This window comes from Melozone crissalis, unplaced genomic scaffold (genome assembly GCF_028551555.1).
Source record: "Melozone crissalis strain CALT ecotype California unplaced genomic scaffold, PUWL_Pcris_2 ptg000026l_1, whole genome shotgun sequence".
In the NCBI taxonomy this organism is placed as follows: Eukaryota; Metazoa; Chordata; class Aves; order Passeriformes; family Passerellidae; genus Melozone; species Melozone crissalis.
Genome location: NW_026535804.1, coordinates 7,435,972 through 7,449,208, shown reverse-complemented (window position 1 = coordinate 7,449,208; position 13,237 = coordinate 7,435,972). Strand labels below are relative to the sequence as shown.

At 50.5% G+C, this 13,237-nt stretch overlaps 1 protein-coding gene across 1 annotated transcript in view; it reads left to right on the top strand.

Moving 5' to 3' along the window:
• Positions 1-13,237, top strand: part of MYOCD (myocardin) — a 96,097-nt gene that overhangs the window by 70,261 nt on the left and 12,599 nt on the right. Inside the window, exons 2-5 of the mRNA XM_054278795.1 lie at positions 1,487-1,552; positions 4,970-5,025; positions 9,506-9,581; positions 11,887-12,048. Of these exons, the coding sequence (XP_054134770.1) occupies positions 1,487-1,552; positions 4,970-5,025; positions 9,506-9,581; positions 11,887-12,048 (360 nt within the window). The remainder of the gene's footprint in view (positions 1-1,486; positions 1,553-4,969; positions 5,026-9,505; positions 9,582-11,886; positions 12,049-13,237) is intronic.

Sequence of the window (13,237 nt, the reverse complement as noted above, 5' to 3'; positions counted from 1 at the left end):
CACTTGGTCTGGCTGTGTGGGAAGTTGGAGTGAAATAGTGCAAATAATTTGGCACCCGTGGGAGCTGTGAAGGGAAATGGTAGAGGATCCTCACTCAGATATTTTACAGCCTGCTGGGGCACTGCTGTGGCCTTGGCAGGGTGCTGTGTGTGACTGGAGAAGGCTTTGCTGTCTCTGGTTCCTATTCATAATGTGGTATTGTGTAAATTGCTTCACTTGAAGGCAGGATTCTCTAATTCCTGGGACGCTGGACCAGGACTAGGAGAGTAGAGAACCATTCTTGGGTGAGCAGCAGATTGGTTTTATTCTTGGCCAGTTTCTGACCTCCCCGAGCTCACCTATTCCATAAAGATCCATCTCTTCCTCAGGGAAAGTGCACAGTATTGTGAGCAATCACAGAGAAGGTTCTGTGCAGAGAAACTGGGGTACAGCTCACACCTTTAACCTGCCTGCATAGCCCAGGAGGAAACCCAGGCACTCCCAGAGCAGGGACTGCCCCATTTGGTGTAGAGGGTCCATCAGGGGGTGATATCTGCAGATAACTGGGTGCAGTGTAGGTACCCAGAGAGTGAGGGGCTAAATCCAGGTCCACAGGCAGAACCAGCACTCTCTGGTTCCATGGGAAAGGTGGTGAGGGTGGTGCCATGGGGCACAGGAGGGTTACAAACCCCCTGGCAGCAAGGTTTTCCAGTGATTTCAGTCACCAGCTTCCCCCTGGGTTCAGAGAGCAGCACACACACAGATTTTTACCACATACTGAAGGCAGAGGAGCAGCACACACACAGACTTCACCACATACTGAAGGCTGCATTTTTCCCTCACAGCAAGAAACTATCTTTGGTGTCCAAAGAAGCGCTGGAATTTGGCAGGAGATCATTGTCCCATAGGAAGCCTTCACTAAACATTTGCCCTGAATGTGAAACATGGTTTGTCCAGAGGACATGGAAAAGTCACAAGCAGTGGCATCCCAGGGAGCCCCATGCTTTGGGGACTGCTCTGGGAGGGATTATTTTTCAGCTCCATCCCACATCCCAGGAAAGCTGGGTTGTGGACACGAGCTGCTGGCAGAGCAGGTTGCTCCCAAGGACAAAAATACTGTTCTTGCCTTTCTTTTCCTTCCAAGCCCAGCTCAGTCCAGGCAGCTGAGGAGAAGCAGCCTGGGGCTGTGCTGGTGGCCAGGGAAGTGTGTGCTTGTTGTGACTGAGGTGTCTGTAGTCGTGGCAGGCTGTACTGAGCTTCCAGCAGAACAGCAGGGAATGAGCTTTGTGTTTTCTTGAAGACAAATTTGCAAAGCAAAGGTGTAGAATCTGACTAACTCAAAGTACAGGCATGGTTCCCCGGGTGATGGGATGAGCTGGATTGTTCCCAAGGCTGGTCCAGCAGCAGCAGGGATCAGTGCCAGAGCTGTGTGCCACACACAACCCCTGCACACATTGTCCCTGTGCAATCCTGCCCCTGTCCCTGACTCTCTTTCTCTCTCACACAGTTTTACAGCTCCGGCTCCAGCAGAGAAGGACCCGTGAGCAGCTGGCAGACCAAGGCATCATGCCACGTGAGTACCTCCTCTGCCTCTTCATCCTGGCTCATCCTGGGCACTGCTGGGGCACGGTGTGGCACCAGCTGCCTGCTCAGAGCTTCCATAGGCTGCAGAGATGTGGTGATCCCTGGTGCTGTGCATTTATCACACAGACTGTGATGGCCCTGCTCAAGCTGGAGTCAGGAGAGATGCTTGCCTTACACCATCCAGAATTTCAGCTGCAGAGCTCCCCATCCCAGAGGTCACTTAGCAGGACAAGCAGATCCAGCAGGGGAGTCACAGAGCTGTGCACAAGGCAAGGGCAGAGAATCTCCTGTGCTCCTGTAAAGGCCAGGAACCTCTGTGACAGGAGGACAAGGGAGAGGATGAGGGGGGTCATTCCAGTCAGCTCTGGGAACTGCTTTGGCCCCAGTGCACACACCAACCCCTGGAGGGCTGGGACATCCCCAGATGTGTGCCCAGGCAGGACCCCACAGGGCAGAGCTGTCACTGCACCCCTGAGGCCAGTGAAACCCCATGGGGGCTGCTTGCTGCACAGTGACAGATGTGTTCCCCCTCTGCCCCCACCCAGCCCTGCTCACCTGGCATTCCAGCTGAAGGACAAACCCCAGGACAGCATTATCATGAAAACATTCTGCACCAGAACGTCAGAGCCCAAAAAGTCAGAGAATGAACACCATCCCCTTCTGCACCCTTCTGCACCTGCAGGTGCATCATGAAAGCTGTAGCAGCACTGGAGAAAGGATGTTGGGAGCTCAGCCCTGCTCAGTGGAACACTCCATCCTGACCTAGCTCAGGCTCCATGTGCAAATCTGTGCTTACCTGGGACCCAGGTAGAGGATTCTCCTTTCTGTCTCATCAAGGACCCTTGGGGTCACTGCTGAGATCACCATTTCCCAGGGGCTGTGGCACTTCTGTCTCTTCTGGTTCCCCCTGCAGGCTGTGATGCAGTTCCTGCCTAAGCAGCAGAACACCACCTCTCTAAGAGCATGGCCCTGGCGCTGCTTGCTGCACCCTGTCCCTCCCCTGCCCCTCCTGGAGGATTGTCCTGAACCCCAGACACCTTCTCAGGACATTCTGGTCAGCACCAAGCACCAGGAAAACTTGAGTGGGATGACAAAAATCATGTCAATGATTTCAAGACTGATAAATGCACACTCTCCATTTTTCACCTGCTTCTTTCTTTAAGGATTCAGATTTTATGCTGCCTGCCACAAAAGGGCAGGAACTTTGATCACAAGACTCCAGGGGCTGAAGCTTTAGACAAAATGCTGTGATATTTGTTAGAGCAATGCAGGAACATGGGGCAACAGTGCCCCGTGAGAGGTTTGTGCACCTGGGGTGCTCTGTGAGGCTGTGCTGTCACACGTGGCACCCCACACCTCCAACCTGACACATTGCAAAGGGTTCAGCCAAATCTCTCTGATGGCAACTGAAGGGTATTTTCCTCTTACTTACAGCTTCTTTGCACTCCCAACTTCTAGGCTGACATTTTGCAGTCTGGTTTCTGTCCAAGAAGACCATTTTGGGAAACTTGAGCGCGGTTCACTCACTGAAAGTAATAGAAGAAAAGGCACTTATGCCATTATAAAAACAAACAGGCAGAATTTAACTGCTGAATTTGACATCAAGAGGAAGTGTCAGATGTTAGCATTTCATACATGGGAGCCCCAGCCAGTTTCCCCATGGCTTGGGCATGTGCAGACATTCCTTAGGAAAAACAATCTTTATTAACTGTATCTTCCCATGCCATGTTGGTTCTGAGGACCAGCAGGTGAGTCCCCCTGGCTGTGATGGACTGCAGAAATACCTGTGCTTGAAGGCTCTGCTGCTGCACACAGCCACCCCCTCACCCTCACTGAAACCTTAAAACAGCTTTCCCCAGGTGATCAGCACCATACACAGCACCTCTGCCCTGTGCCCCCAGCCCTCACCCATCTCATGCTGAAATGTCATCCCCTGACAAGTTCTCTGACCTGGCATTGCTAGCAATGTCCTTATTTGTTCTGCAGGCTGATGCAAGCTGCAGCACTCCCATAATTCCTCCAAAAACCTTGGTAAATTACTAAACTCTGCAGCACTCTCCTCTGGAATAGCCCAGCAATGGTCAGTGCCTACAGCACGCTGCCAACACCAGAACCTCACATCAGCAGGGCTGGGGAACTCCTCTCTCTTGCTAACTCCATTTTCTCGTGTGCACTGTTTAATTTTGCTTCTGGTTAAACCAGCTGTCACCAGGGCTGGTGGCTGCTCACTGGAGCGTGGCACAGCGACACCAGCTTGTCTGTCTGTCTGTCTGCTTTCCAAATGGCAGGAGCAGGAATGTGCCCTCTCTGGTTTTCTGTCACTCGCTGGATGATGTTCCAGGGGTTGCTTGGGTGTTGACTACCAAAAGTCAATTTCTTCTTTCCATCCTCCCCTAGACTGATGGAGGATAACAAGGCCTGCATGAAAATAATTTCTGTCTTTATTGGATCCCATTCAGAAGATGAAAAGAGAATTTCTGTTGCCAGACAAAGAGTTGCAGCACTGTTTCTGTGGGTCAGGACACCTTCCCCTTCCTTGTCCCAATGGGAACAGTTAGTTTTGTCTGCTTACACAGACAGAAAAGAATTTTTGTAGGATGTGAGAAGTATTAACCCCTTCACCATGCAAATTCTGCCTCAGTTTCTACTCCACCACAGTAAAAAGGGGAATGTGCAAGATTCTGCATGACTGCAGTAGAGGCTGCTCCATGGGGCTGGTGCTCGCTGGTCCCAGAGTCACCAGGGATTATTTTTGGGAGCACCACTGGGTAAATCCACTTTGAAATTAGAAGATGCTGAGGACATGCTCTGCTGCTTGCCATGGGAGGTCCCAGATGTCACAGCTGCTTCTGAGCAGGGGACAGGGCGAATGTCAGCCATGGTCAGTGACAGAAGAGGGATAAAGGAGCACTGGCAGTGCCCCACTGGAGGCTGCACACAGACCCCAGGAGCTGAGGCAGGTGTTAATCCTCCTGCTGACCTCAAGCCTCAGCCACCTGCAGGTTTTACTTTCAGCTGAGATCCCTCTCAGGTGTTTGCTCTTCCCAGATCTCTCTTCTGGAGCTGTGGTGCCTTCCACACCTGCAGGGCACATGACAGGGAAATGATTTCTCTGCTCTCTGCCGTGTCCCACAGAGCACTGTGTTTCAAAGCCTGCACCCCTCCCTGCCCACGTGCCTGCTGCTCTCCCCATGCTCTCCATCCTCCCTGCTCTCTTGCCACGGACTGGCTGAGAGCATGGGATTTCCCAGAGCTTTCCTGAGTTATTTTTAGTCAGCACAATAAAGAGAACAGCTAGTTTGTGTTGCTATTTTTATGGCACTCATTAAAACGCTGTTGCTGAATATCCTGGTAGCTGCTTGCTTCCGCTCCTGTGCTGACTGCTCCTCTCTCTTTCCTGTTGCAGCACTGAAAAGCCCATCTGCATTCCATGAACAGCGAAAAAGTCTGGAGAGAGCCAAGGTAACTCCTGCAGAGGGAAGTTCCCAAAGAGGGAGCCCACCCAGGGGCTCGCTTTGCATGGTCACGGGGTTTGAAAGCACCTTGCACCACTGTCCCCTCCTCTGGCACCCTCCACGCTGGCCCAGAGGCCAAGGACGAGGGCAGGGCACTGCTCTGCCTCCAGAAATGCTGCCAAGCTCACAAATCCCCTTCTCTGAGCAGGGATGGTTTAGAAAAAGGGCAAAAGGACTGTGTGCTGAGCTGTGGGGTTTTACAAAAGGGTTCAGCAGGGAAGGTTTCAGCATGGCATTGTCAGTCCTTGCAGTAAATGTCCAACCAGTGGAGCTGCTGCTTCCCCCCAGGTCACATCCACAGCTGCTCCTCCTGTGCTGGCTGCTCTGCACCCCTGGCAGCCAGCTCAGAGAGGGAACAGGGTCAGACAGGGTGCAGGGCAATGCAGGGGCCACCTCAGCCTGTCCCAGGGAACTCACACTTGTCACCAGGCAGGAGCTCTGGCTTTTAGCTCTGCAGTACAGCTTTCAGCTCTGTCACCAGGCAGGAGCTCTGGCTTTCAGCTCTGCAGTAGCCATTTCCAGGAAACTTTGAAACTCTGTGATCTGATCACTTTTTGGGAAACCACATTGGTTTTCCAATCACCAGCAATGCAGCCTTGCTCAAGCTGGAGGGATGATCCCAGAAAGGGAAGTAATTCATCATGCAGGTTTTGCTTGAACATGAGAATTTGTTCCATTAATCTGCAAAATGTGCTTGCAGTCACATAGGAAAGGACCTTTGCAAGGAAGAATGTTTGTGAAACACAGGGAAGTGCTCTTCTGAACTTAAACACACTCCAAATCACTTGCCCCAAGTCTCCCTTGGTAATAAATGGCGAGCATAAGAAATACAGCATGACTCTGAAAGATTAGTATGCTTAAAAAATTTCAAGCAATCCAAAGTATCCTTGAAGTGTCATATATTTTACAGTTAAAGTATACATTTGTGTCTCTTTGTCTTTCTCTTCAAAAGCTTTCACTGGCTAGTTGCCTGGGGAAAGGGGAAGGATGGTCTAGTCTATCCCAAACCACGGGCGTGTTTAGAAAGTGCTAATGAAGACACTGAGCTCAGCCCATAATAAACATTATTCCCTTGCAAAGCTGCCCTGCTTAGACCTGGGAAGGGGAAGATCAGCAGCTGTTTCCAGACAGTCACTCCAAGACATTTGTTATTTAGCTGATACTGCCCCAAGCTGATGTTGTGCAAACAGAAAGCAGATAACTGTTCATGTGTTGTGAAAGCTCCTCTGTTTCAGCTGATGTTAACAAAGCTCACATCTGAAGGGTTCATCATTTGCACCCCAGAGACACAAATGCAGCTCATTAACAGCCAGGGTCCAAAGGAACTGGAGTCACAGCAGGAACACAGCTGTGGGACAGCAGCTGGAGCTGAGCCCAAGGCAGGACCTGATCTAAGGATTAGTTGGACATGCATGATGTGAGTTTAAATGCACTCAGGTGCAGACACCAGCTTGCTCTGACCTGGCACAGGAACCAGGCAAACCCACATGGTCCAAGCACAGGATTGTGTTGGTGGAAATAAGCTGTGAAAAATATGGGGGAAGGGTGAGGCATTGTAAAGACTTTAGTAAATAAAATGTCTATTGTTTGTTTAAACATGTCACTGGCTATGTTAGAGGCTGGCAGCAGGCCAGCACAGCAGACTTTGATGTCCTGTAATAGATTCCTGGGGTGGAGGACAGAGAGCAGGCTGGCTTTCCTGGGGCTGTCTGGCTCAGCACAGAGAGGTTGCAGGGTGGCTGCCCCAGAGCAGAACAGCCCCACTGGGCAGGTCACAGAATCCACAGAATTCACAGAATTCACAGAATCACTGGGTTGGGAGAGACCTTCAAGTTCATCCAGTCCAACCCAGCCCCAACACCTCAACTAAAGCCTGGCCCCCGGTGCCACATCCAGGCTTTGTTAAACACACCCAGGGATGGGGACTCCACCACCTCCCTGGGCAGCCATTCCAGAACTTTATCACCCTTTCTGTGAAACACTTTTCCCTGCTATCCAACCTGTATTTCCCTTGGTGCAGCTTGAGGCTGTGTGCTCTGGTTGTGTCAGTGCTGCTGCAGACAGAGCCCAGCCCCAGGTGAGCACAGGCACCTTTCAGGAGCTGTGAGAGTGATGAGGTCCTGACTAAGGAGCACTGACAGACACCCACTGCCATGAGCTGCTCTGGTGCTCTCTGAACTGAAACCCAGCTCAAGCTGTTCTGCTGAGGTTTGAGGACACTACTGTGTGTATTCAGAGCTGGGTCTCTTTTTTTTCTGTAGCACTTGAAAAGCCGTTTTGCATCCTGTGCCCCAATAGCCATTTCACCTCTGGGCTGACCTACCTCCCCTCCACTCAGCCCCCTCACTGGTCTCATCTCTGACCCAGGGGTGATGTCTGTGGCTGCTGCCCAGGCCCTTCCATGGGCACAGACCAGGGCTGAGCTGACACCCTGTGCTCTGGGTTTGGGGTTGTGGCTCAGCTGCTGACCACTGGATTCTCCAGAGCCTTTTATACTTTCCCAATGCATGGAGTAACTGATTTCTGCCCAAGGTCCTGTCCAGTGACCACTGCAGGAGCATCTCTGGTGCATTAAATCTTCATCCACTGCAGTGCTTAATTTGCTGGTTTAGCTGTGCCTAACTGACCTGACCACAGCCCTTCCCAAATGTCCTCCTTGAATCTGTAGCACATGAATTTCAGATCATCAGCTGTGCCAAACCCTGGTGTGGTGTAGTCAGTTAGCCTTGAATGATTCAGAATGAGGGAGTATGTCTTCTATCTTTCAAGACATTAACTAATATATTGACTAGCAGGAAAAATTGCTTTGTAACAGGATTTGATTTATTCTTGTTTAGACTCTGAGCCATTTCCAATTCCTCTGATGATCCAAAGCTATGCTCCTTTTTTATATTAGTCTTATCCAGACCAAATTTCTCTGGCTTGCATGTGAGAAAGCCATGGGAGATAATGTCAAAACATGCTTTGAGTCAAGCTGCATGATATTCATTGTTTATTCCTGTACCAGAAAACTGTCATTTCTCCATAGAAGGAATTTTGATTGGTGTGATGGGATTTGTTCTTGATAAATCCATCCTGGCTGTTGCTCACCTCCATGCTATCTTCAAAATTCATTTCTATAGATTGTTTGATTGCTTGGTTCAATATCTTGCTGTCTGGTTTCTTCTTCCCATCTCTTTTAAAGCCAGCAATTACTCTCCTTTGCCCAGTTTCCTGGAGAACCATAGATAGCTGCTATTTCTTCAGCCTTATGTGTCTCCAAATTGTTTGGGAACATTTTACTCCTCTGAGTACCCTCTAACCTGTTCTCCAATGTGACAACTGGGGCTTCTTCTTTTTTCTTGCTGAAGGTTCTTGGCTGAGTCACCTGTTTGATAAAGAGCCATTTGTGTTTTTAGTGGTGATGGTTTTTAAAAGGCATTAAATCCTGTAGCCATCTCAGCAGTATGCTGAGAATTATTTCTCCTGTTTATGGAACACAGACAGCACTTTCCATTGCCTGATCCTGGCTGCAGAATCCTTATAAGATCTTTTTCTTATGATTCTGTACATTTTGTACTGTGGATTTCCAGTTTTGCTCCAGCTGCTTGTATTATTCTTTTATATTTATCCTTAAGATTTTAGTCTCTTTGAACTATGTACAATTTCTGTGCTATTTCTTCTTGCAGCTCAGCTTAGCTAAGAGCTTGTCTAAGTTGAGCTCTAGCTTTTCTTCACCAGGGGATAAGCTTATATTTGTATTTTTGGGGTAATCTGCCCTCAAGGCTCTTTCTTGGCGCTTATGGATGGTGTTCCTAAAGCTCTGTGTGCCTCTCTGTTCCCAAAGCCATGAGGGACTTGGCACAAGGCTCCAGGACCGTGTCCAGCACCAGCCCAGCTGCAGTGACTGCAAAGCAGATTTTCCCAAGCCCATATCATAGCTTGGGTGGGGAACCACAGAGCACAGGGGCTGCAGGGCTGCAGGAAGGTTAACCCTGGTGGCTGACCTGGGTTCAGAGTCTGAGTGGGTTCAGGACTTGTTCTGCCTGATGTCTCACCCCAGAGTGCTGGGCTTCCCACAGAAGCCACTGCTGCCAGGGCGTTCTGAGCATCTCAGAGGTGACAAGGTGGGCAGGGCCACCACTCCCAGGGAATAGTGTCACCCTTCCTGTGTTCTCATGACATTTTAGGCATCAGAAGCTCAGTAGTGATGGCAAAGGGCACAGAGTGGGTGCACTGAACACTCAGCAGCTTCGTGCACATTGTTCCCTTTCTGAGGAGCTTCTGCCCAAGAACAGGACAGTGTTTCAGGGATGAGGAATGTCATTTAGGAGCTCACTCAACCCAGCTTGTAATAAATCCAAAAGGAGGTGGGATGGCCCAGGGGCAGGTGCTCTCAGTACCTTAGTGCTGCTCCAGGCAGGTAACTTTGCATTTGTGTTCTGCAGACTGAAGATTATCTCAAGCACAAGATCAGAAGCAGGCCTGAGCGCTCAGACCTGGTCAATATGCACATTCTGCAAGGTAAGAGCTTCTCCCACATACTCCCTGTGTCCCCTGCTCTGGGACTTGTGTTCCTCCTGCCATTCTTGTGTTCCTTCAGGAATCTCATTGCCATTACCTTGTTCCAGCTGCTCATGGGGGGCAGACTCAAATGGGACACATATGAAATTGTGTCCAGAGCAGCTGTTAGGAAGCAGGACACACTTTTATTTCCTGACAGACACAGTCCCAAGGCCACCCAGGCTTTCCCCCATCTCTGGCAGTGTAAGATTCTGTAGGGAACAGCTGTGAGAGAGAATTCTGCTACACACCAGTGCCAGTATCTGATCATGAAGAGCAAACCCAGGGAATTTGTTGTCCAGGGCACTGAAATTCCTATAGCAGATCATTGTAACACCTTCCCAAGGCTGGACATCTTTTGTGCTGCTGTAATTCTGGATATTCTGTGTGACAGCCCATGCAGTCAGTGACCCAGGCAGGGCAGTATGAAAAGCCCTGCTATCAGTCTGTGAGCCACAGCAGCTCTCTCCTCTCCCATCCTGGTGTTCCCTCTCAGGCAGAGCTGGCAGGGCTGGATCACATCACAGACAGCAGAACACCACAGTGTCCCTCGTTATCTCCAGAGATAACAAGATCCTTAGAGACAGAGAGGATGTGCAGCCTCCCTCCCTCCTTGAGTCCTGTCACTTGCCTGGAAGAAGCAGATCACTCTCTGGCATCTGTGACTGCTGCCCTCTGCTCTCAGCACGGATGCAATCTGTATTTCTTTTTCCCTCTGGCAGGCAGGAGGTTGAGCCTGGGTGCAGTGCTGGATTAGTGTTGCTGCCTTGCTTTTCCCCTGGGTTTCCATCCCAAAAAAAGCTAGCACCATTGCTTGGTGAAGAGATGGAGAGTGTGATTCCCTCAGGTTAAATAATGGAGCTGGGGGGCTGTTACCAGACCTGGAGGCTGCTGCAGTCCCTGGGCATGGACAGGGACAGAAGGACAGAGACTGCAGAGAGTGCCTGGCTGTGCACTCAGCAAGATGCATGTGCTGCCCCCCACCCCCTTACCTGCAGCCTCTGCTCACACCTCTGTCCATCCTGCTCTGCATTTCAGAGCTCTGTCTTGCCATATCCATTTTGTGGATTTGACTTACAAATACATTCTGTTCACAACTGGAGCTAGAGGTGATTGGAACTGGCCAGGTGGCACAGTTTGCAGTTGGGCCTAGAGGTGATTGGAACTGGCCAGGTGGCACAGTTGGCATCATCCAAGTGCTTTACAGGCCTCCCTTCTGTTACAGTTCACCTCGTGGAACTCATTTGTGTTCACTGGTCTGTATAATGTGAATGGCCCTAGAGCAGCTCTCCTGACCTCCTGTAGACAATTTCCATGGTGCCAAGCCCTGTAGCTCATGTTCCCTACAATATCTCTTCCAGAGAGTGTCCAGGCTTTGAAGAAAGAACAGCCTCAATGCAGCTGCTCTTACTTTAGACCCTCCAGGGTTCAGAAATTATCTGGTTTAGGATCCCATTCCCTCACTACTCATGCCTGGTCCTAGAGAGGAGCCAGACAGCTTTGTTCAGGAAATCTTTCTGTTTAAGTTGATATTCTTCTGTCACCCTTTAACAACTGGGATTTTCTCAGCTGGCTTTGGTAGGGCTGCAGTTTCCAGATCTACCTTCTGCTCTGCTCCTCCCCAGCTCATTTTTCCCTGAAGGCCTGGAGCACTGTAGTCATGTCACCTCCAAAAGTGCACAGCCAAAGGCTCGGCATTTTAAATTCCAGTGTAAGCCATTTACTCCAGTCAAACACTGCCAGTGTTTCTATTCTCCAGCTGTTTCCCATCTGCACTAACCCAAAAGGGCAAATGGCAGAGAGGAGCTGGAGACCCTTTGGCCCTTGTTGGTGGCAGTTTGCTGATGAAGTTTCCATCACAGATCACTCCTGGTCCCTGCAGAGGCTGGTCCAGCTGTAGGCAGGGTTTGCAATCCCAGGATGGTAGGGAGAGGCTCTTGTTTGGGAATGGAGAAGCTGGGCCTGAGGCTCAGAGATGTCCCAAATCAGCCCCACCCTGTGTGGCAGAGCAGATCCTGCTGTGATTGGGGACACGGGTCCTTCTCTGAGCCTCAGGACCTGTGTCTGGCAGAGCAGATCCTGCTGTGCTGAGCCACGCTCAGGTACCACAGCCCCAGAGGCTGTGCTGAAGGGCACCACATGGTCAGCTGGCTCCTGCTCTGTGCCAAAGCCCTCTGCTCATGGAGAAATCCACTGCTGGGAAGGGAATCCTGAGTGCTGTGCCCACAGGAGCCCCTGGCCCTGATGCCTCTGTTTGGCCTTTCAGACTCAGCTGCAGAAGGGTCCATCCAGTCCACCCAAATGAAGCTGAAAAGAGCCCGGCTGGCAGATGACCTCAATGAGAAGATTGCGCTCAGGCCAGGTCCTTTGGAGCTGGTGGAGAAGAATATTATTCCCGTGGACTCAGCTGTGAAAGAGGCCATAAAAGGTACTGAAAGTGAATGTGGGTGTTGTGTGTGTGCATGGAGGGGGCAGGGGCTGCCACAGTGACTGCAGGAAGTGACCAGCCTGGATGTAAGAGCTGCTTTTATTGCTTAAATTGAATTATTTTCAGAGTAACCATCCCAGTCCAGCACAGCCTGGGAGCACAGAGCTCTCATCTTAGAGCAGTGACACAAACATGCACCAGAGCTCAGCCACATTCCCCCAGAAAGAACCTCCCTTCTTACACCCTTCCCTCCCCAAGGCTTTGAGCACAGCAGTGGTGATGTTGGAGAGAGGACACTCCTTCCTTCAGCATGAGAGAGAACCAAACAGGGTTTGGTGGTGAGACCAGCCCAGATTCTCCCACTCATGCCCTGCCAAGCTCTCACATACCAGTAAATGGGGGTGGACTGGCCCCAGTTCAGGAAGGCTGAGGGTTCTCTTTTATTTTTTACCTCTGGTGGTATCCAGGACCCAGCAGAGCAGGATGCTGCATCCCTGGGGTGTGGAGCACCCTTGGGGTGCTAAATTGCTGGAGAATATAAACAGGGCACACTCCTACCAGCCAGAGCCAGCACTTCTTATTCCTAAGCTTGGTTTTCCTCCATCACCTCCTCCCACCAGGGGAGGGAGGAAGAATCATCCACAATTACTTCCCCCACGCTGCTGTGGGAGCCAACACAGAGCAGAAAGGTGACTCAAATTTCACCAGGGCTCAGTGCCAGGACAGGGAGATCCAAAAGCAGAGAAAGGAGCAGGAAAGCCAGCAGGGTCCTGCAGTGACATGGCAGCAACTCTTATTTTTAAAGTCTGGGGCTGTGTCCTCATGTCCAAACTGACACTCAGGTCTCCACTGAGGCACTGAGAGCTGCTCTGTTCTGTTGCTCACAGTTCCTCAATTAATGGGATCATTTCCATTTCCATAATCCCATTTAAAAGGTCTGTTCTGGAGCTCAGAGCAGGCAGGGGACAATGGCAAGGTTTTGGGGAAGAAAGGGTCTTGGAGTGACAGGAGAGATGCCAAAAATGAGAGTTGAAACAGGAATCACTTTGACTTTTATTTCATCTCAGAAACCATATTAAATGGCATTAAATACTCCAGGCTCAGATATTGCTCTGTCCTGCCCCACAACTATTCCTGCTCTTGGTTTGGGGCTGTGAAAGGCAGGCTGTGTATGTACAGCAGCTTCTCC